This window comes from Erpetoichthys calabaricus, chromosome 2 (assembly GCF_900747795.2).
Source record: "Erpetoichthys calabaricus chromosome 2, fErpCal1.3, whole genome shotgun sequence".
NCBI lineage: Eukaryota > Metazoa > Chordata > Cladistia > Polypteriformes > Polypteridae > Erpetoichthys > Erpetoichthys calabaricus.
This window is the reverse complement of record NC_041395.2, coordinates 317,660,926-317,683,419: the sequence shown is the minus strand read 5'-3', so window position 1 is coordinate 317,683,419 and position 22,494 is coordinate 317,660,926. Positions and strand designations below refer to the sequence as shown.

Sequence of the window (22,494 nt, the reverse complement as noted above, 5' to 3'; positions counted from 1 at the left end):
CTAACAAGCCCTATTTCATGGGGTCTCGCCTTACCCAGAAGTGCTTCCAGGCCAAGCCTTTGCAACACCGGGAGTACTTCCGGGGATTACTTAAAATGGGCTGCCTATCACTGCTCAGGGAAAGATAGTCGGGAGGAAGGAAGACAAAGCTTGCCAGGAGGAGCGGAGGAGGCAGAGAGGTGCTGAAGACAGAGAGAAGAAGAGACAAAGACTTGCTGTGGGTTGACTGTATTGTGTTTGTGCTACAGTGTTTGTACTTGTGGCTATGGTGGGAAACACTTACAGAGGAAGTGTTTCCCACAATAAAAACTCTTTATTCATTTTATACTAAGCCTGTCTGTGTCGGGTTTGAGGAACTGCAGGCCACATTATATATTCTCCACAACCCTGAAATAAGACAAGAAGCTTAGAAAATAAATATGTTATCATGTGTGCAATCATAACACAGGCTTTACAGGGAAGTTGTGTTTTGCCCTTTATAACCAGAAACTCAGGGACACAGAAGAACAACAGCCTGTCTGTGCTTCACCTCTCCCAGTCTCCAGGACATATAAACCCTTTACACACCAATATGGCACTGCTATTGTGGATGCCTGCTAAAGACTTATCTGCTTACTGCGACAGCATTGCATACCTGATGAACTTTTATTTTCCCTTTGATCTGCCAACTTTGCTTTAAAAGGAATAAACAGGGCTTTCTTTCTGGGACTCCCACCTTTTTCATATCTCGGTTTGTTGTTTTTTTCTCAACAGTATATATGTATGTGTTTGTTTATAGTGGTATCACCAGAGCTTTTGTTTCAAATCCTGGCCTCATCACTACCTCCATGGACTGCAGGTTTTATTGGTTGTCGATTGCACGCTGGCCAGATGTCTTCTCTGCACTGGACTGATGTTCATTGCAGGGCTGGTCCCTGTCTTACATCTGATCCTGCCAAGATAAGCTTCACTTTGATACAGTGATGGAATAGGTGGGATCACAAACTGAATGAATTTACATATGCATACATTTTTAACTGCCCTAATCAAAATCAGGTTTGTGGGAGATGGGAGTCTATCCTAGTAGCACTGAGTGCCAGGCAGAGAATAGGGCAGCGTTCCAGTCTGACACAGGGCACACTTGCAAACCCACTCACACTGGGGTCAATTTATAGTTGTCAATTAGCCTAATTTGCATACATTTATTTATACTAAAGTGTTATTTTATTTTTAATTAATAATATACCAGGGGGGGGGCGGCACGGTGGCGCAGTGAGTAGCGCTGCTGCCTCGCAGTTGGGAGATCTGGGGACCTGGGTTCGATTCCCGGGTCCTCCCTGCGTGGAGTTTGCATGTTCTCCCCGTGTCTGCGTGGGTTTCCTCCGGGCGCTCCGGTTTCCTCCCACAGTCCAAAGACATGCAGGTTAGGTGGATTGGCGATTCTAAATTGTCCCTAGTGTGTGCTTGGTGTGTGGCTGTGTTTGTGTGTGTCCTGTGGTGGGTTGGCACCCTGCCCAGGATTGTTTCCTGCCTTGTGCCCTGTGTTGGCTGGGATTGGCTCCAGCAGACCCCCGTGACCCTGTGTTCGGATTCAGCGGGTTGGAAAATGGATGGATGGAATATACCAGGGGGGGCTTTGCCCCCTGCTCACTTCGCTCGCCAAGGAGACGCGATCACTTTTCCAAAACACCCTCTTAAACGGTGATACAATGGGAAACAAATACAGTTTTTTTTAACCTCCTCTTTGCTTGATCAGCTGCTGGATTGCAGCTGCTGCCGTGTCGCATTATCTGCATCTCGCACGCCGCACTTCTGTCATATCACCCATGTCCATATATTCGATCTCTCTTCGCTTTTACCTTTTCATCAATATCGCATTGCATTTTGATTCCGTGTTTGAAATTGCATCGTGACAATGCAACATATAACTGCCTGTGAGTGAATATCGTTTCTTTCTCTCTACAAGCAATGTTTCTAGACAATAGCATTCACACACATGAGAAATGATTTCTCTAACGGGATTTCACTTTCACCAAACAACAAACCTTTTCATTCTCGCAGATACACCTCTTCATTGGGCAGAAACACTACCTTTTTCTCCCTGATGGCAAAATGAATTAGACAACCTACAAGTCTCCAACTTAAAGTTTAAATCTGAACAATATATTTGATCTCTTTTCGCTGTTCCGTTATTTCACTGAGTAATAATTTCCGTTTGCACTAATGCGATTTTTACTATCCTTTTTTTGAGACTTTCGAATTTTCGTACTTCCATTATCTCAAGCCTGCTCTGCATGTGTATCGTACCAACATTTTTGAATTCTTTACGACGTTCTACTTTGTCATGTACTCTTTGTTTTATTTTCGGTCCCAGGCGTGGTTAAATCTCTTGGCCTAAAAACTCGTCTTGCAGGACGTGAAAGTGTCTCTCTGAGAAAATCACATCTCGTCTCCTTCCAGCCTTCCAAGATTTTTTTTATAATAGAGAGATTTTATAAGTAAATTTACCAATCACAATATGTTAGTGTCACTGTTGTCACATGCGTTCACATGCATAGGGGACAGCGAAAGGACTCTTGCAATGGTAATTCCCTGTTGCTCCAGGGGTTGGCACTGTGTAATAATGTCTCTTCTTTCCTCCCTCTGCAGATCAGAAGCTTGATAGCTTTACCACCACCAGTGTCATGTCTAGTGTCCATCCACCATGAACTTGCTGACTTGACTTCTGCTGAAAGTCCACAAAGCAAGAAGATCCACCGTCTTAGATCAGTTCTGTTATGAACTTGTGTCTGTGAAGATGTTTCCATGATTGCTGTGTGTTTTCATTACTTTAAACCACCGAATTATATGGGGTTACTAAAGTGGTACCCCAAATCTTTATCATGGTCTTGTCTGTTCTCTTACACTGTGTATAAGCAGTTCTGAGTAAATTACATTTCTATTATTAAAATATCATTAAAGAAACAGTAGATTTTGAAATATTTTCTCTGGCATTGCACGTTGTTGCATGCTGGGAGTCTGAACCCACCCAAGCTTCTGTTGTGTTTCTTGAAATGTTTTGAACAACCTGTTTATTCTGCAATTACAACTGCTGCTACCACCAGTTAAGCATCTGCTGGAGTGAGCAGATTTAAATTTAGATTTTCATCTTGGCCTCTTGCAGCCTTTGGCAATTTTGTTTAGTTGCATTATAGAGCATATTGCTCCCACCCCCACTCTCCACTCCCCCCATACTTTCTGTATTGCATTATGACACAAACCCTGGAAGATAATAAAGAATTTCACAGAAATTTCAGTTCTCTTGTGGGTTCCTACCAATATGCTCTGACGGCACTCTATCATACAGCAACACTCAAAACATAAGCAGGGCCAGTCATGATGAAAACAAGATTAATAAGCTGGGGATCTAGGGACATCTCAAAGAGCCCAGGAGAAAAGAAAAGAAAGAAAGAAAGAAAGAAAGAAAGAAAGAAAGAAAGAAAGAAAGAAAGAAAGAAAGAAAGAAAGAAAGAAAGAAAGAAAGAAAGAAAGAAAGAAAGAAAGGTCACCTTCAATGTAAATCTCAGCAGAGGTGGAGTCAGTCCCGTAGAAATTAGAAGCAAAGCAAGAGTAGCGTCCAGTGTCCTCCTCAAATGCCTCAGTGATGATCAGGGAATGCAGCTCCCCAACATTGAGAATCTGAATATCTGGGCTGTTCTCCAACTCCTTCCCCTCACAGAACCATCTGCATGACAAAAGCACATTTCATGAGGCAGACAGATTAATAACAAAAACCAGATGGCTTTGGAGCAAGATTCCTTGGGGCAGGATATGATAAGTTACCACAGGGGAACATGCAGTTCTTGTACAGCACAAGCGTTATGGTTATCAACTATGTCCCTTGGGAGGAGGTACTAGATGTAAATCTTTGGCAGATACTTGAGCTCTTTAGGTCAAAGAAAAAATGAGGTCAAGAATGCTACCTTGTTTCCATTGCTTGTTACATATCCTTCTCATTTGGGACCACAAAGAAGAACTCACCAAACACTCTGTGCTTCAACTGTGTGCAGGACCCCCACAGTGAAAACTGAGCAAACATACCAAAGCAAACCCTAACTTGTCATCCCAATTTGAAACTGTCCACAAAAACTGGTGGCTAGATGGCCTAATGATTAAGGTGTTGGACTGCCATCTGGTGTTCAGTCATCGGCACCGACTCCGAGTGAGCATAACATAATCTGGTATTACTTTACAGAAAAAATACAAAAGCATTTGCTACATTTTAATTTATAAATTATTAAAAGTAGTAGTATCAGTTAAACAGTTTGAGAAATGACCCTCTATCTGCCGGAGCCAGGTGTTACGTGGGTGGCCCCTTGGCCTGGTCCAGCCACTTGAGTCCCCAACAATGAGGATCATGCGAGCCGGATCACCCTCTTGGAAACGCGCCACATAGCTGTAGTGCCATAACTGATGCTCCCTCACAATGTGACTCCATGAGAAACCGCTCACTCGATACAAAGTCAGACCAACGGTACCCAAGGATTCTCTGAAGAGACACAGTACCAAAGGAGTCCAGTCTTCATCTCAGGTCACTGGATAGCGTCCATGTCTCACAACCATATAGCAAGGCAGGAAGCACCAGAACTTTAAACACTTGGACCTTCGTCCTTTTGCATAGATCTCGGGAGTGCCACACACCCCTTTTCAGTGACCTTATGACCCCCCATGCTCTCTCAATCCATGTACTGACTTCATAGGCAGAGTCACCATTTTCTGAACATCCTTCCTTTTATAGAGTCAGAGAGAATTAAAGCCAGTAATGGCAGCAATGTGTTATGTCAAAAGAATGAAGTAAAGCAAGAAAGAATGTCAAGTATGATAGGTTAAAAGATGAAACATTAAAATAAACGATAAGGGTCAAAACCGGAGAATCAGTCCCATCTTTCGACAAAACCAGAAAGCAAAAGAACAATAATCGTTAGATAAAACACAGGCAATGAATCATAAGCCTTGTATTAAACAATCTGAAACAATTAGAAAATTGGTTAGAGGGTCAGCTCTTGGATGCAGTTTGACTGGAGCTCATGGCTACTGCATATATCAGTCAGATTAATGGTGTCACCTGACACGATCACAACTCCGGCAACCACATAGTGCTTAGCAGCCACAAGAACACAAAATGGTGGTGCCAGCAATGAAAACAACATGGTAAAATAACAACTTCCTAAACAGATAATTGATAAATTAACAATCTTCCCATAAACAATATTAATAAAGTTACACATTCACAACACAATAAGTGCAAGGCAGGAACCATCTCTGAATGGCATATCAGTCCATTCTAGAGTACAATCACACTCATTCACATATCGCCAATTTATATTTTCTATCAGTCTAACAGCATTTCTTTGAACTTTAGGAAAACTGAGCATTGTTTGAAAACTCGGGCTCTTTATAATAGAAAGAGTTAATGAGCATAACGTCAGACTTTGAATATTCCATTTTACTGAGATTATGAAATGTCCCTTTTTTATGTACTTACAGTATATTTGAAAAGATCCCATCTACTACATTGGAGAAACCGAGTGTCATTAGACTACTGCTGCTTTAGCTCGTCCCCTGTCTGCCTTTCAGATTATACAAATATCACAGAGAGGTGCTCTTTCTCCATGGCAGAACCTTTCTAATGGAAAAAGCAAGTGTCGTGTTTTTGAAAGTCCATTCATGATTTTTTTTGAATGAGAGATATTTCAGAAACAGAAGTTCATGAATTGCAGATTGCTGAGGGTAAGCATCTTGCAAAATATTAACAACAGTTCTGCATGGAGTGTAAAATCAATCTTTTTGAAACAAAACCAAATGACAAATGAGATGAAGGTTTCTTTTTATAGTTATCATCAGCAGAAATGACTAGAATTAAGAACATGTGGTCGTATACCCAAACAGTTCTCAAAGTGTATGTTGATAGCATTTAATGAAGTCACTTTCCGTAGGCATTTGTTCATACACTCACACACTGATGTCAAGACATGGCACACTCAAATGCCTTTATCAGCTCTGGACATATGGAGGGGAAACATATCACAAGCTTTGAAATTTTACATGACGTAATAGCATGATCAAACCTCACAGCTGTCAGGATAACACAAATAACTTACCATTGTTGTTTTTATTTACTTGTTCATTATTCCAATGTGTTTAATGACATTCCTTCATTGTGATTTTATGTTTCAGGAATTCATGGGCACTGCCATTTTGTGTGTTCAGTTACTATTGTACTACATGGTTGCTAGGAAAATGATAAGCATATCACATGCATCTTGATGTTACAGCAGCCATGCTGAGTAAGATGGCCGCATACATTTAGAAGTACTCTAAATACAAACTTTATTTTTCAGTTGTATCTGTTTTTTTAATATAGTTTTGTTTTTAATGACTTTGAATTTGATTCACAAACTCTTAACTTATATGATAACTTGTATGATTGCCATATTCCCACAGGGTTAGCAGCTGAGGTGGGATGCATCCAATAAAAAGCAGTGTAGTGAGTGGGCACCTGTTTTGGTGATTGGCACAGGTGTTGCCTAATCATGTGCTCTGTTAGTGCCGAGAAAATAAGTCACTTTGCTTAAAGCAGCTGTGCATGTGCAGATCAGGCTGTACACGTGGGGCACTATAAAGCAGCTATTATTAACATACTGTAGTACATGGCAGTTGACTTCCTTCCATTTCCTCCCTTAAATACAGAGAGCTCCTCTCAGACCTTGGTTTGCCCAATAGATGTCCTGAATAGAATGTTGAGATCATTCTCTCCACAAAGCTCTTCCTGCATCATAACCTTTCCTTCACTCAAGTAGCAATCCGCTTGCCTCCCAAATGACAACCTGCAGCAACACCACCTTGACACAGAGCGCTCCCGCACCCTCCGAACAACGCTGTTTATATTTTAAAACTCCTAACACACCTGTCATGACAAGCAAACCGATGGCATAATGGTCTATGACATGCAGAATATCACATCTGTTTGCTGGTGAAATGTTGACAAGAGATGCGGCATTAAACCTGCTTGTGCTGGCTCTGTTCAGCATACATCCTTGTCCTATGCAACAGATTTTTTATTAGAGTTTCACTCATTCAGCTTGCCTGGCCCACATTTACCAAACACTTTACTGCCTACAAGTAGTGTTCCTCTGAAGACCGGACGGTGTGAACAGTTATAGATATTCTATGGGATATTGTAAGTTGATGTTTTCATCTTCCGCACCGTCACCACCAACTGTTTCAGCATAGTCTATTGATACGCATTTAACCGATTTGCCGTGTAACCGATTGACAATTTTCATGTTAATTTTCAATGTTTTTTCATAATAGAGAGATTAAAAATAACTGAAAATCTCTCTTTATATAATACAAAGTTGATTCACTCACTTAATCACTCAGCAACAAAAACACAACTTTCTATTTAGCTAAATTGCTGAAATCTGACAGGGTGGTACATCTGGGGCAGTAGGTATCTGCTAAGAAACTACATTTCAATATGTCGATATATCATATACAATATTGCCTCTGATCATATGAACATGCACAAAAACCCAAAGGGAACACCCCCCAGACTCCCTGCTCCATTCTACAAATGTATATATTTGTAAAGCCACATGTGACAATCACAGAAGGGGTTAAGACCCTAATACCTACAAATCCTAGAAACATCCTGGAATGACAGCATCAGTTTATCCTTGACTGGTTGGCCACAGGCTACTCCAGTGTAACATACATTTGCACCAGTGGACTTTGTAAAGGGGTGGCACGGTGGCGCAGTGTGTAGCGCTGCTGCCTCGCAGTTGGGAGATCTGGGGACCTGGGTTCGCTTCCCGGGTCCTCCCTGCATGGAGTTTGCATGTTCTCCCCATGTCTGCGTGGGTTTCCTCCGGGCGCTCCGGTTTCCTCCCACAGTCCAAAGACATGCAGGTTAGGTGGTTTGGCGATTCTAAATTGGCCCTAGTGTGTGCTTGGTGTGTGGGTGTGCTTGTGTGTGTCCTGCGGTGGGTTGGCACCCTGCCCTGGATTGGTTACTGCCTTGTGCCTTGTGTTGGCTGAGATTGGCTCCAGCAGACCCCCGTGACCCTGTGTTCGGATTCAGCGGGTTGGAAAATGGATGGATGGATGGACTTTGTAAAGGGATCCCCATCTCCCAAACTCTGAAACTGATCACATTTACATGTGCGTCTGCTTACTTTGAATGTGGATGCCTTACTCCCCTGCTCTCTGAAATTCTGTGCATCGGTGCTTGAGATGGGCTGTTCTCCGTTTTTTTGCTTTTGATTACACTCTTAGATGCATACTGGCTGTTTTTTTTAGTGTACCAGTTCTCATCATGGTTATTTATCCCGCTCTGTCTACCTCCAACCCCTGGACACGAGATTCCCCCATCCATCCCCCTTATCCCCTGCTAACTGATTGTGGCACTTAAATTTCATGATACCCCAGTTCCAGTCTTAGACTGTGGAGCTTGAATTTCTAATGGGGAAGCCACAGAAATGATGTTGCAGTGCTTGAAGCTACTGCGGTCTTTGCCCTTCATGTTAATACGACAGCGTAACACATAAGGTATCAACGCTTATAGATTGCCACTTCAAGCACTGCTTTGCATGCCCATTTGCATCTGCTGACTTTAAAGGGAGTCCACATACAAATAATGAAAAACATGAAAAGAAATACTGTGCTTGAGTTAACAGCGCAAAGAAATGAAAATCACAATAGCGATAATGATATTTGCTCTAATTTTACATAACTCCTACCGATTACCCATTTGAATTGTAAAGAATACAGTTTCCTGTAAAATCCATTCAATGACCATCAAAAAAAGCCAAATACAACAAGAAAAGCAGGAATTGATCTAAGACAGGAATGTTTTACTCATGGACAATTGTGTGCAGCATGTTCAAGGGTAAGCCACTCCAGTGACCTAATAATATTACTATTTCTTACTAATTAGTTGGTTGATACATTTATCCAAGGTGGCTTAAAACATCTGAGATGTAATTGGTTGCATTTCTTTTGTTTTTGAAGCTGAATCACAGGCAGGTGAAGTGACTTGTTCATGGTCACACAGTGTCAATAGCAAGATTTGAACCTAAAACATCAGAGTCTGAGGTCCTGAGTGGCCAAAGCCGTAACCTCTACACTATACTGCCTGCTAATACAGTTAGCCCCTGGTAAAATGAAAAACAAATACTGAATACATTAAATTATTTAGTTAGTTATATACTACTTCTGATGCACCTGATTAACAGACAGAACTATAACTGGGATCATTGTCTTATGGAATTTCCCCAGCAATGCCAGGTAGCACAGCTATTTAAATATAAATGTATAATTATTTAAATGCATACTTTTTTATTTAAAACCAATAAAAAACTTGCTGTGCAGCTGTTCATGACAGCCACCATGATCAAAGCACCACAAGTTGGTGAATACCAGAACAAAATGGCTTTGGTAAAACTGCAAACAATAACATGAAATCATAAATCTCTCTCTATATAAAATCCAACACCTGTCTGTCTGTCTGTATATCTGTCTTCTTTTCAGAGGACTAATTAACTGATTTAGATTGGGTTTTCTTCTATAATTTGTTTGAACATTCCGGTTGATTTTGCGACTTCTCTTATCGCGCTAAGTATCATAGTTCGCTTGCAGGAGTGATATAACCACGCTAATCCGAGAGAGAGTAGAAAGCATGACGTCAGGAGTAGGGAGCCAGGCGGGGCCCTCCTCACTCACGCACCAGAATCCATTTGAGTCGGTCTTCATCTCGCCACCTGTTGGAGCGTTCTTTGCCTCTGCTTAGCTAGAGATTTTTAAAGTTTGTCCTGTTTCACTGCTGCGGGGGACAGCTAGTAAATAATAAATATCCCTGAGAATCTATGACAACAGTAAGCCTTAGAACTTATTTTAATTGTTTTAATGCTTTGTTGTACTTATGATTTTTACCTAGGTTACACAGTACCTTGTTGACTGGAATTTGAAAAACAATAGTGCTTATGTGATTGTTGTTGTTTTATATACTGTAGATATAAAGTATTACAGTATATGGAATATTTTAATAAAACATAAGAAATCTGGCAATGAAATCTTGGGATATAATTAGTATTTTAATTTAACTACCTCCAAAAGTGGGCAAAAATAGTTTACAGGACAAAAGGGATTTGAAGGTGAATAGAAAAACAGAGTGTGTGTGTGCGTGTGTGTGTTTGTGTCTGTACAAGTCAATCACTTGGCCTAAGCATCATTAAGAGCTGTGGCAAAGACAAGGACAGCAGCATCAAGTGGAGTCATCAATATGGAAGGTTATTATCACATTGCAAGTGATCACTCTTAATGTTATATAAAGCCTTTTACAGTAGACAGATCCTAATTACAATACATAATACACACTTACCTTAAGTGGCTAGCCTGTACTCATCAAATAAGTAAGAGCTGCCATTTCCAAGTTCAAAACAATCGATAAAGATTCCTTTTTATACAGTTCCTTTCACTGAATATCCCTCTTTCAGTATATATATATATAGTCACACGTGTACATTGGAGGAATTATCTTCCAGGCTGGTTGAGGGTATATACTGTACTTCCTCTCCGGGACACGAGGGAGTTCTGTTGCCAACAGCACCATCTCTTTTCTCACCCACAGAGCCAAGAACATGCCTCATAAGGACAACTGAGTCCACCCCTACTGGTCAGAGTCCTATAAAAGACAACTATCCCTGGAAAAAGGCGTCTCACTTAGACCGGAGCTGACCACAGGAAAGAGGCCCACTCTCCTGAGCAATCAGAGTTGTTCTGAGGTAGCCCTTGCCTATTGTTTTCAGTTGCTTTGAGCTGTCATGCTCCTGTTTTCTTTTGTGTTTAGAAGAGTGTATTAAACAGGGCGACCTAGCTGACACTCCAACAGTTGTTGGGCTTTCCAGTGTCTTCTCTTGACCATAATATGCATGCACAGTGACTCTTGGAGCAATCTGAATTTTGCATCATTATATTTCAGTGTTGCCCACCCTAATCACACACAATACATCCATTTTTGGAATTTTTTATATCCTGTAATGTATTGTAAGTAATAGATTAAATGAGGCAAACAAGCTGGCTTCCCTGTGTTTTCCCTTGACCACAATATGTACAATGCACAGGAATGCTCAACCAGATTCTTGGAGCTATCTAAATTTTGTAGTATTACAGTTCAACATTGACCACCTTAATCACCCACAAATACATCTGTTTGTGGAACCCGTTTTTATACTGTAAAGCATTGTAAGGAACAAATCAGTGTCCCAAATGTGAATACTCACTCAAACAGCTGCACTCTCCTTCATGCCAAGTCAAACTAAACTCTAAATTAAGCTGACAAGAGCACGGGAAGAAAGTGCAAACTACAGACAGTAAACAGACTACAAACTAATCCCAAGAAAGTCAGCTGCAATGGTCTCTGTGCTATCATGTTGCCCTGAGTAAAAGTATCTTCTAAATACATATGCAAATTAAAATGGAAAATAAACTAAACTAACAGCATTTCATCATTAAACACAAGGAAAGGAAAAACCTAATGAAGAAGAATCCTTGTGTTAGGAAGACATGGGGCCACATATATAAATGGTGCGTACGCACTAAAATGTTGCTTACACCCATTTCCTTGCTCACTTCGAGATGTATAAAAACTTGGCCTAAAACCACATATATTTTCACAGCAATCACATACCATGCGTACACACTTTTTTGCTCAGTTTTGCAAACGGGTGCCACCCAGCGTCAAAGCAGTGCTACTGTTTCTGCATCATTTTCCTTTCTTTGTTAAATTCACATCCATGACACAGGCCTTATTAAATACATCGAAATTAATTGCATATCGGTTACAAATTTAAGGCACTTAAATATAACATAACGGTGCACATAATAGCCAAACTATTCCAGATACCACTGCTGCTTTAGTGTTGTTATTCTCAGTGCAGAGTATTTTAACCTGTTTATTTTATTTGTGTGTTGATATCATAGCTGCACAGATTGTGTCGAGAGTGCAGAGGATTACAACTGGAGGACATTTATAGTACAAACTGTCTCGGGAAAACCAGCAGCATCTACATGGATTCCATTAAGTCTATTTCAACTTCTCCCATCCAACAGATGCTTCAGAGCGGACCTTTCCTGCACGGACCTTGAGGCTCAGAAATAGTTTCATCCCAAAATCTGTAACCGCACTCAATCAGTCCATCAAGTGCTCCCGGTAGAACTGTTCGTACTGTAAACTTGCACTATGCCCCTCCTTTAACCGTCACCTTATCGTGGTGGAGGGGTTTGCGTGTCCCAATGATCCTAGGAGCTCTGTTGTCCGGGGCTTTATGCCCCTGGTAGGGCCACCCAAGGCAAACTGGTCCTAGGTGAGGGATGAGACAAAGAGCGGTTAAACAAACCTCCTATGAAGAAAAACCATTTTGGACGGCGTTTTCCCTTGCCCGGACGCGGGTCACCGGGGCCCCACTCTGGAGCCAGGCCTGGAGGTGGGGCTCGATGGCGAGCGCCTGGTGGCCGGGCCTGCACCCATGGGGCTCGGCCGGGCACAGCCCGAAGAGGCAATGTGGGTCCCCCTTCCCATGGGCTCACCACCTATGGGAGGGGCCAAGGAGGTCGGGTGCAGTGTGAGTTGGGTGGTGGCCGAAGGCGGGGACCTTGGCGGTCCGATCCTCGGCTACAGAAGCTGGCTCTTGGGACGTGGAATGTCACCTCTCTGAAGGGGAAGGAGCCTGAGCTAGTGCGCGAAGTTGAGAGGTTCCGGCTAGATATAGTCGGACTCACCTCGACGCACAGCTTGGACTCTGGAACCAATCTCCTTGAGAGGGGCTGGACTCTCTACCACTCTGGAGTTGCCCCCGGTGAGAGGCGCCGAGCAGGTGTGGGTATACTTATTGCCCCCCAACTTGGAGCCTGTACATTGGGGTTTACCCCGGTGGACGAGAGGGTAGCCTCCCTTCGCCTTCGGGTGGGGGGACGGGTCCTAACTGTTGTTTGTGCGTATGCACCGAACAGCAGTTCGGAGTACCCACCCTTTTTGGAGTCCCTGGAGGGGGTGCTAGAGGGCATACCTTCTGGGGACTCCCTCGTTCTGCTGGGAGACTTCAATGCTCACGTGGGCAATGACAGTGAGACCTGGAAGGGCGTGATTGGGAGGAATGGCCCCCCTGATCTGAACCCGAGCGGTGTTTTGTTATTGGACTTCTGTGCTCGTCACGGATTGTCCATAACGAACACCATGTTCAAGCATAGGGGTGTTCATATGTGCACTTGGCACCAGGACACCCTAGGCCTCAGTTCGATGATCGACTTTGTGGTCGTGTCGTCGGACTTGCGGCCACATGTCTTGGACACTCGGGTGAAGAGAGGGGCGGAGCTGTCAACTGATCACCACCTGGTGGTGAGTTGGCTTCGATGGTGGGGGAGGATGCCAGTCAGGCGTGGTAGGCCCAAACGTGTTGTGAGGGTCTGCTGGGAACGTCTGGCAGAGCCCCCTGTCAGAAGTAGCTTCAACTCCCACCTCCGGCAGAACTTCGACCACATCCCGAGGGAGGTGGGGGACATTGAGTCCGAATGGGCCATGTTCCGTGCCTCTATTGTTGAGGCAGCTGACCGGAGCTGTGGCCGTAAGGTGGTCGGTGCCTGTCGTGGCGGCAATCCCCGAACCCGCTGGTGGACACCGGCGGTGAAGGATGCCGTCAAGCTGAAGAAGGAGTCCTACGGGACCCTTTTGTCCTGTGGGACCCCGGAGGCAGCTGATAGGTACCGGCAGGCCAAGCGGAATGCGGCTTTGGTGGTTGCTGAGGCAAAAACTCGGGCGTGGGAGGAGTTTGGGGAGGCCGTGGAGAATGACTTTCGGACGGCTTCGAGGAGATTCTGGTCCACCATCCGGCGTCTCAGGAAGGGGAAGCAGTGCAGTGTCAACACTGTATATGGTGGGGATGGTGCGCTGCTGACCTCGACTCGGGACGTTGTGGGTCGGTGGGGGGAATACTTCGAAGACCTCCTCAATCCCATTAACATGCCTTCCAATGAGGAAGCAGAGCCTGGGGACTCAGAGGTGGGCTCCCCCATTTCTGGGACTGAGGTCACCGAGGTGGTCAAAAAACTCCTTGGTGGCAGGGCCCCGGGGGTGGATGAGATACGCCCGGAGTTCCTCAAGGCGCTGGATGTTGTAGGACTGTCTTGGCTGACACGCCTCTGCAACATCGCATGGACATCAGGGACAGTGCCTCTGGATTGGCAGACCGGGGTGGTGGTCCCCCTCTTTAAGAAGGGGGATCGGAGGGTGTGTTCCAACTACAGAGGGATCACACTCCTCAGCCTCCCTGGAAAAGTCTATTCAGGGGTCCTGGAGAGGAGGGTCCGTCGGATAGTCGAGCCTCGGATTCAGGAGGAACAGTGTGGTTTTCGTCCTGGTCGCGGAACAGTGGACCAGCTCTATACCCTTAGCAGGGTCCTGGAGGGTGCATGGGAGTTTGCCCAACCAGTCTACATGTGTTTTGTGGACTTAGAAAAGGCATTCGACCGTGTCCCTCGGGGAATCCTGTGGGGGGTACTCCAAGAGTATGGGGTACCGGCCCCCCTGATAAGGGCTGTTCAGTCCCTGTACGATCAGTGCCAGAGTTTGGTCCGCATTGCCGGCAGTAAGTCGAACCCGTTTCCAGTGAGAGTTGGACTCCGCCAGGGCTGCCCTTTGTCACCGATTCTGTTCATAACTTTTATGGACAGAATTTCTAGGCGCAGCCAGGGTGTTGAGGGGGTCCGGTTTGGTGGGCTCAGGATTGGGTCACTGCTTTTTGCAGATGATGTTGTCCTGTTTGCTTCATCAGGCCGTGATCTTCAGCTCTCTCTGGATCGGTTCGCAGCCGAGTGTGAAACGGCTGGGATGAGAATCAGCACCTCCAAATCCGAGACCATGGTCCTCAACCGGAAAAGGGTGGAGTGCCCTCTCAGGGTTGGTAGCGAGATCCTGCCCCAAGTGGAGGAGTTCAAGTATCTCGGGGTCTTGTTCACGAGTGAGGGAAGAATGGAGCGTGAGATCGACAGGCGGATCGGTGCGGCATCCGCAGTAATGCGGGCGCTGCATCGGTCTGTCGTGGTGAAAAAGGAGCTGAGCCGCAAGGCGAAGCTCTCAATTTACCAGTCGATCTATGTTCCTACCCTCACCTATGGTCATGAGCTATGGGTAGTGACCGAAAGAACGAGATCGCGAATACAAGCGGCTGAAATGAGTTTCCTCCGCAGGGTGTCTGGGCTTTCCCTTAAAGATAGGGTGAGAAGCTCAGTCATCCGGGAGGGGCTCAGAGTAGAGCCGCTGCTCCTCCGCATCGAGAGGAGTCAGATGAGGTGGCTCGGGCATCTGATCAGGATGCCTCCTGGACGCCTCCCTGGTGAGGTGTTCTGGGCACGTCTAACCAGGAGGAGGCCCCGGGGAAGACCCAGGACACGCTGGAGGGACTATGTCTCTCGACTGGCCTGGGAACGCCTTGGGATTCTCCCGGAAGAGCTAGAAGAAGTGGCCGGGGAGAGGGAAGTCTGGGCATCTCTGCTCAAGCTGCTGCCCCCGCGACCCGACCTCGGATAAGCGGGAGACAATGGATGGATGGATGGACTTGCACTATGACAGTAATATTGCACAACTTGAGCCACTTTATGAACCATTTGCACTATCTGCACTATATGTACATGTATATTGTATTTAGGGTTTCATATTGTATATTTTCATTTTTTATCATATTATTATTATTATTATTTATTTTATAGGAAAATATGTTTATGGAGGAGTTGCATATTGAATCTCATTGTACCATGCATTGACAATAAAGGAATTCAATTCAATAGAAGAGAGCGTATTTACAAATGATAATGACTGGCTTCTATGTCGATTTATATTTAAAAGAGCTATCCTCTTGGAGCTGTGTGCTGTCAGTATACTAGGATGCATACTTGATATCATTTTTTTGATGAAATACATTAAAATATGTATATTACATTTTACAGATAAATTGTTAACTTCATTTAAATAATGTATACTGTTATTAGTTAAACATGTGGGGGCATGGTGGTGCAGCGGTACTGATGAGCTGGCGACCCATCCAGGGACTATTCCTGCCTTCCGCTCTATGCTTGCTGGGACTGGCATGACCCTGTATGGATGGATGGATGGAATAATTAAACATATACTGAAGATTTCCCCATGTTCCTTAAAGGTTCTGAAGAATCTGCATTCTAAGGTGGCAGCTAGTTTTACATTTATTACAGAGCTCATTGTGTGGCAATTAGTTATGTGGAGAAAGAAAATGGAAGGACAGGAATTGGGGGTTGGTATGTATGGCAGACACAGTACTGCTGCAATAAATTCTTCCATTATCCCTCATTGTGCATCGCTAGCAATGCGCCACCATGGCCCCACATGTTTAACACATCCTTTAATGCATTTCATCATGAAAACAATATCAAGTATACATCTTAGTATTCTAAAACATTCACAGAGCAATAAAATCATGAATGCAATGTATCCTATGTGGCAATCACATTTCTTGTCGGAGTAAGAGAAAGCCCGTTTATGAAGCAGCGTACTGATTAACGACTGGGTTGGGAACACTTAGAAAATGAAGCATTTAACATGCTACTTAAGTTACGATGGGATTTGAGAAACTCTAGTAAATTAAACAACATTTTAAGTTGAAGTTTATGGCGTTCTACTTTAATGACAAAATCAACTACGAGATTAAAGTGGACATAGACATTTTTCTTCAGTGTGTCCCTATTTTTCTTTTCTTTTCTGTGGCCCTAATATGCTCCCGTATGACACTCAGACACTCGCATTTTCACATCGACTTTGACATTTGTCCACTTCTTTTTATTTTGCACACTGTGCAACTTTCTGAACTTGAACTTTCGAGTGCCTTTTAATCAATTTCATTTTGTTGCTGATACCACTGCCTAAGCCACCAAACTATGTTTTTTCTTGCCTCCACTTCACTGAGTTGGACTTCTTTTTTACTCGTGCTTTTACCGTTGTCTTTTATCAACAACCTGAACAGCTCGGGCAATTAGTATTAATTTGCAGATTCAAATACGCATAATTGTGAAAGGAGTCAGGGTGGGGCTGTAGGCGCGTGCATGTGAGTTAAAGTTCACAATGATTAGGATTTATAAAGGGGAAGTGCGTGGAACTTTGGTTACAGACAGTTTAATGCATCTACATTTTTTTATGCATATGCATATTTCTGTTTTTGTCCGTATGCCATGTTTTAGTGTATATTCTACACACAAGGTTATACATGAGGCCCAAGGACTGAAAAAAATAAAGGAGAGAAAGGGTAATTTCCTGAAAAGAGACATAGAATAAGCATTCTGGTCACCCTAAATCTGTAGATTGTAAAGAATGTTAATAGTGGCTAAGGCACTGAACTGAAAGTGCCAGGTTGCCGGTCCAGTTCTTGCCTTACAGTGTGACTCTGAGCAAGTGACTTAACCCGCCTGTACAAAAGAATTGAAAAAAATAAATCTATAAACATTTTCTAAGTGTTAGATAAAGGTATCAGCCAGTTATAGGATAAAAACAAATGACTCATTGACTGTGAATCATCTAAAGGCCAAATGAGCAACATAAATGGTGTGGATGCTATTGTACATGATGTTATGATGTTGGCACTGCTAACAAAAACAGGGATCTCATCAGCCACGGTTAAACTGTCATTCCATTATTAGTACATTTGTATTTGTATTAATCTAATGACAAATATGGGATTAGCAAATTTAGTGTATACCAGCACAGATATATAAGTATGCATATATAACCCCTGAAATATAATATTAGCATGCCTCAGTGTGGAGCTATACAAAAATGCAGTTTGAAAAGGAGGTACACTGCAGTTTAGAAAGTGTGCAAGGCCTTCTTATTTTCATCATCGAGAAACCACTCAAGTTTACATCACTGGCAGCCTTGCTGCCAATAGTTTCCATCAACAGAATTTCTTTCATTCCTTCCCACGTCATTGGATTAAGCAATGGCATCAGCACCCTGCACACAGCAAAAAAAAAGATAATCTCATAAGTCAAAGGCCAGGGCCATTTAATGGGGGGTTGAGAGGAGAAACAAACATACCAGAAACAAGTCATATTCACGTCTTTAGGAAGAATCTAAGATGGATCCAAAGTAAGCAGCATTATTAGATGGATGAGCAGGTTAAGTGCAGGGGACAGCTGAAAACATGAGTAGCATGTAATATTGGTATGTTTGTTCAGATTAATTCAAGAGATGAGCAGACTTGGGAGTGCCTGAGGAAAGTTGGAAAGTAAGTGAAGTTAGTAGGACAGCCAGGCACAACTCTTATCTCCGGCCTCACATGTTGCTTAATTGTGTCCCTTGTGATGGGCAACCTTGGCCATTACCCGACCGGGACACCAGCAGGATGGAAGGACCAGGGAAGAGAGCATCTCTGAGGCACTACCTCCCCTGAGCCACTAGAGGGCAGCCCTCCTGGGTGGCTGTGACACCACGGATTCCTGCAGTTGGAGTCTGGTACAGCCCTGTTGGGTTCAGTGTGGGCTGCCAGGGGGAGCTGTGTTGCCCTTCAGTGGATTTCCACCACACCTGGGAGTCATTCCAGGTAATACTAATGAGGCACCCAGAGCACTCCCAGGAACAGAATAAAAAGAGCCACCTCACTCCATTTGAAGAGCCAGAGTCGGAAGGTGGAGGACAAACCTTGCTGGGAGTGGAGTGGAGGCAGCAGAGAAAAAGAAAGAAGAAGAAGAGGACAAAGAAAGAAAGGACTGACTGTGCTGTGCTTTGTTGTTATGTGCTGTGGGAGCAAAGAAACAGTGCTCTACCACTGAAATAAAGTGTGCCGTGTGCTGGAACTCGTGTCTCTGCCTGTCTATGTCAGGTTAGGGTTGCTGTATGTGCCCCGGTGGTCCACACCCTGTCCATTTTATTACATTTCTTTGTAATGCTGACTATGCTACTGTCATATAATAGGTAGACTGGTTTAATCAAAAATGAAGTGAGCTGTTCAGATCACCTTCTTTATGGTCAGCTGTCCATCTACGAGAACGGCTATGTGATGTTGTGGTAAGGAAACCAAGCCTTGAGGGCAAATGGTGATATCAGTATCCCACTATGTGCCCCTAGTGATATCAGACATGGTTTACATTCACTGTTTCAACCATTCTTTTATTATCTGATCTCACATATTCCAATGAAGAGATAAGGAGGTGAAGCCAACCCTTGAAGTACTGGGAACAAAGCAGAAACCAATACAAAACGGGACACTAGTTTGTGTCATGACACACTCACAGTCATTAACATTGTCCAGTTTTGAGTGACCAATGATCCTAAATCTATACAACTTATCGTTATTAACTGTATTTTAATAGAAAAGCTCTGTACTTCTTTCTCATTTTCAACTAGCTTCTAACAGGCACACGAAAAGAGAATCACATCTCACCTGTTATAGCTTCTCTCCACTGGCTTCCTGTTCACGACAGGACTGAGTTTCAAATTTTATCGTTTGTTTTTTAAGTATCTGAATGATTTAACCCCCTCTTACCTTACTGATGTCTTACACCTTTACTCTCCCTCGTGATACGTAAATTTCAGGTGGTGCTGAGTTCCAGACTTAGTCTTAGAGGGAGCCGTGCCTTTGCAGTAGCTGCCCATAAGCTTTGGTCTTTTAGTCTTCCTTATTTATAGGAGGTCAGCACCAACTTTGGTCACTTTTAAATCAAGTCTGAAAAAAACCTAGCTTTTTAAACTCGCATGAGAGTACCGGTACTGTTTGTAATGTATTTATATATTGTGGTGTATTACTCTTATGTAACAAAACCTTAAAAAACATAACATAACACTTGTTGTGAAGACCAAAAGTGGAGCATGTTGATCGAACATGAAAGTAACAATTTTACTGTACTCTATACATGTAACAATACAGTTACTTATACTATATGTAGGGGCAAGTGTGGACAAAAGAGCAAAAATGATAATACTTTGATTAGAGATGCAAAATAAAACTCTGTCCTTGCGACTGTAAATGTCAATTTAAGGATAAAGTTGGAATTTTAATCAGGGATTGTTACAATGGGCTTACTGTGTTCCACATGCATATTATTAGATAGATAGATAGATAGATAGATAGATAGATAGATAGATAGATAGATAGATAGATAGATAGATAGATAGATAGATAGATAGATTACACCTAAAATGCACTTTAATATAGAAATATTACTAAAGTGAAGCAGATTTCCTTTATTGGTTTATAGCAGGGATTTTCACTCACAGTCCTGGAGGGCTGCAGTGGTTTCTTGCAATTAGAACCACTCTACTTGCTGCTAAAGCAATATGTTTTTGGGCCTAAATTTAGTTAACTAATTTGTTATGATTCAGAACCCTTAATAACACTGGTCTACAAAAAAATATTTTTTGTTTGCTCCTGGAAACTTCAGAGCAGCTCTTTATTAAGTTTTTTACACTTATTTCATATACATATGTATGAAATCGGAATTAAGCTAGCACGTCAGGTTTTTGAGATACACATCATTGACGTTTTGACACTTTTGAATATCAATATAATATCTGGAGTTTGGACTATGTCCCACCAAAGATGTTTTGATGTGTTTATTCTGAAAACAAATCAGAAGACGATACCAGAGACACATTACAGCATATTTATGTCAATTTACCTCAATATAAAAGTGAGGTCAGTGTGTCCAAAAATGTTGGAGGCACTCGCTTTTGCGCTTGTACTGCACATCCGTCTCTCTTTGCAAGAACCAACAGTAGTCGCCCATCAAACTCGGAGTGAATTTTCCCCGATATCAGTTTTCCATCACCTTTATATCTTGATGAAATCTTTCCCTGTGCTCATCTCTGACATCGCTCAGATTTGGTGGAAAAACATCGAGATGAGAATGTAAAAAATGCATCTTTACTGACATTCTGGTTCCTGTAAGCTAATGTACTTTCAGCAGGTTCTCCACAAGCTCAGCATTATTCTCTGCTCTGTGACTGCCAAGTAAATTCTGGACAATCCGCATGAATGCTTCCCATGCTGCTGATTCAGTGGGCTTCAGTTTCCTTTTGAACTCATCGTCAAGCATCAGTTCACGGATTTCAGAAACAACAAAAACACCTTCCTTAATTTTGGCTTCACTTTTCTCGAGACCAAACTTATTTCTTAAACGCTGTAAAGCTTCGCCGTTTCTGTCCATTGTCTTGACAAAATTTTCAAAGTAATGGTGAATCTAACGAACAAAATGTCCTGAAATGCAATGTTATGTTTAACAGTAAAACCTCGACCTACTGCACCGTCATGTCTGAGTTGTGTCATTATGCTTTAGAGTCATATAAGACCTGGTAATCAGTAACAAATATTTTTTCTGCTAATTAAAAATAATTTTTAAATAAAATTAATAATGACAAGGTAAACAGCTCACAGCTGTTAGTAACATGTGGCGAATTCTTTTATCTTAATGGCATCCCTAGTGGAATTACTGGGATTTATCAAAATGGTTATCCACTTTTACTGTCCAGTCACCCTAGTTGTCCAAGAGCTGGAACATCATAACTAAAAAACAGGACGTGCTGGACGAAAACAGTTTTCAGATTTGGAGTCAGCAAGTGAAACCTGTTAAAGTACAGGTGAAAGACTCCCAGTAGCAAAATGCTTGTTGACCAGTGTAATGAGATGTAAATGATAAAGGAGCCACCAGCTCTCCAGATAAATTGGTCCATTTACAGTGGTAAATGTGCATAATGAAGTATCTATGGTAATAAAATGCTTAGAAATAAACAAGTGAAAGAAGGAGTGGATCATAAAGTGCAGATCAGTTCTGGTCCACAAAAACGCAAGGATAATGTTCACAGTAAAGGAAAGAAAGTCGACAATGTAATTAAAATTTGTCTTGGATGAATGAAAGCAGGGCAGCACGGTGGTGCAGTGGTAGCACTGCTACATTGTAGTAAGGAGACCTGGGTTCGCTTCCTGGGTCCTCCCTGCGTGGAGTTTGCATGTTCTCCCCGTGTCTGCATGGGTTTCCTCCGGGTGCTCCGGTTTCCTCCCACAGTCCAAAGACATGCAGGTTAGGTGCATTGGCGATTCTAAATTGTCCCTAGTGTGTGCTTGGTGTGTGGGTGTGTGGGGGGGGGGGGAGCCCTGCCCGGGATTTGTTCCTGCCTTGCGCCCTGCGCTGGCTTGGATTGGATCCCTTGTGACCCTGTGTTAGGATATAGCAGGTTGGAGGATGGATGGATGGATGGATGGATGGATGGATGGATGGATGGATGGATGGATGGATGGATGGATGGATGGAAGCACTAACAAGCAATTAGGAAACAAGTTGGAGTGAAAACCTGCACTCACTGCAGCCCTTCAGGACCATGAGTGAAGAATCCTGGTTCATTGGGTCATTATCATCATTTGTACTGTTTAGGGGGGTAAAACAGGAACACAGTCTGAGGAGAGCAGG

General features: G+C 43.1%; 1 protein-coding gene across 4 annotated transcripts in view; it reads right to left on the bottom strand.

Moving 5' to 3' along the window:
• mypn (myopalladin) overlaps positions 1-22,494 on the bottom strand; it is a 364,168-nt gene that overhangs the window by 217,820 nt on the left and 123,854 nt on the right. For all 4 annotated transcript variants that reach the window (XM_051923393.1, XM_051923396.1, XM_051923394.1 and 1 more), the window contains one exon: positions 3,528-3,703. In XM_051923393.1, the coding sequence (XP_051779353.1) occupies positions 3,528-3,703 (176 nt within the window). The remainder of the gene's footprint in view (positions 1-3,527; positions 3,704-22,494) is intronic.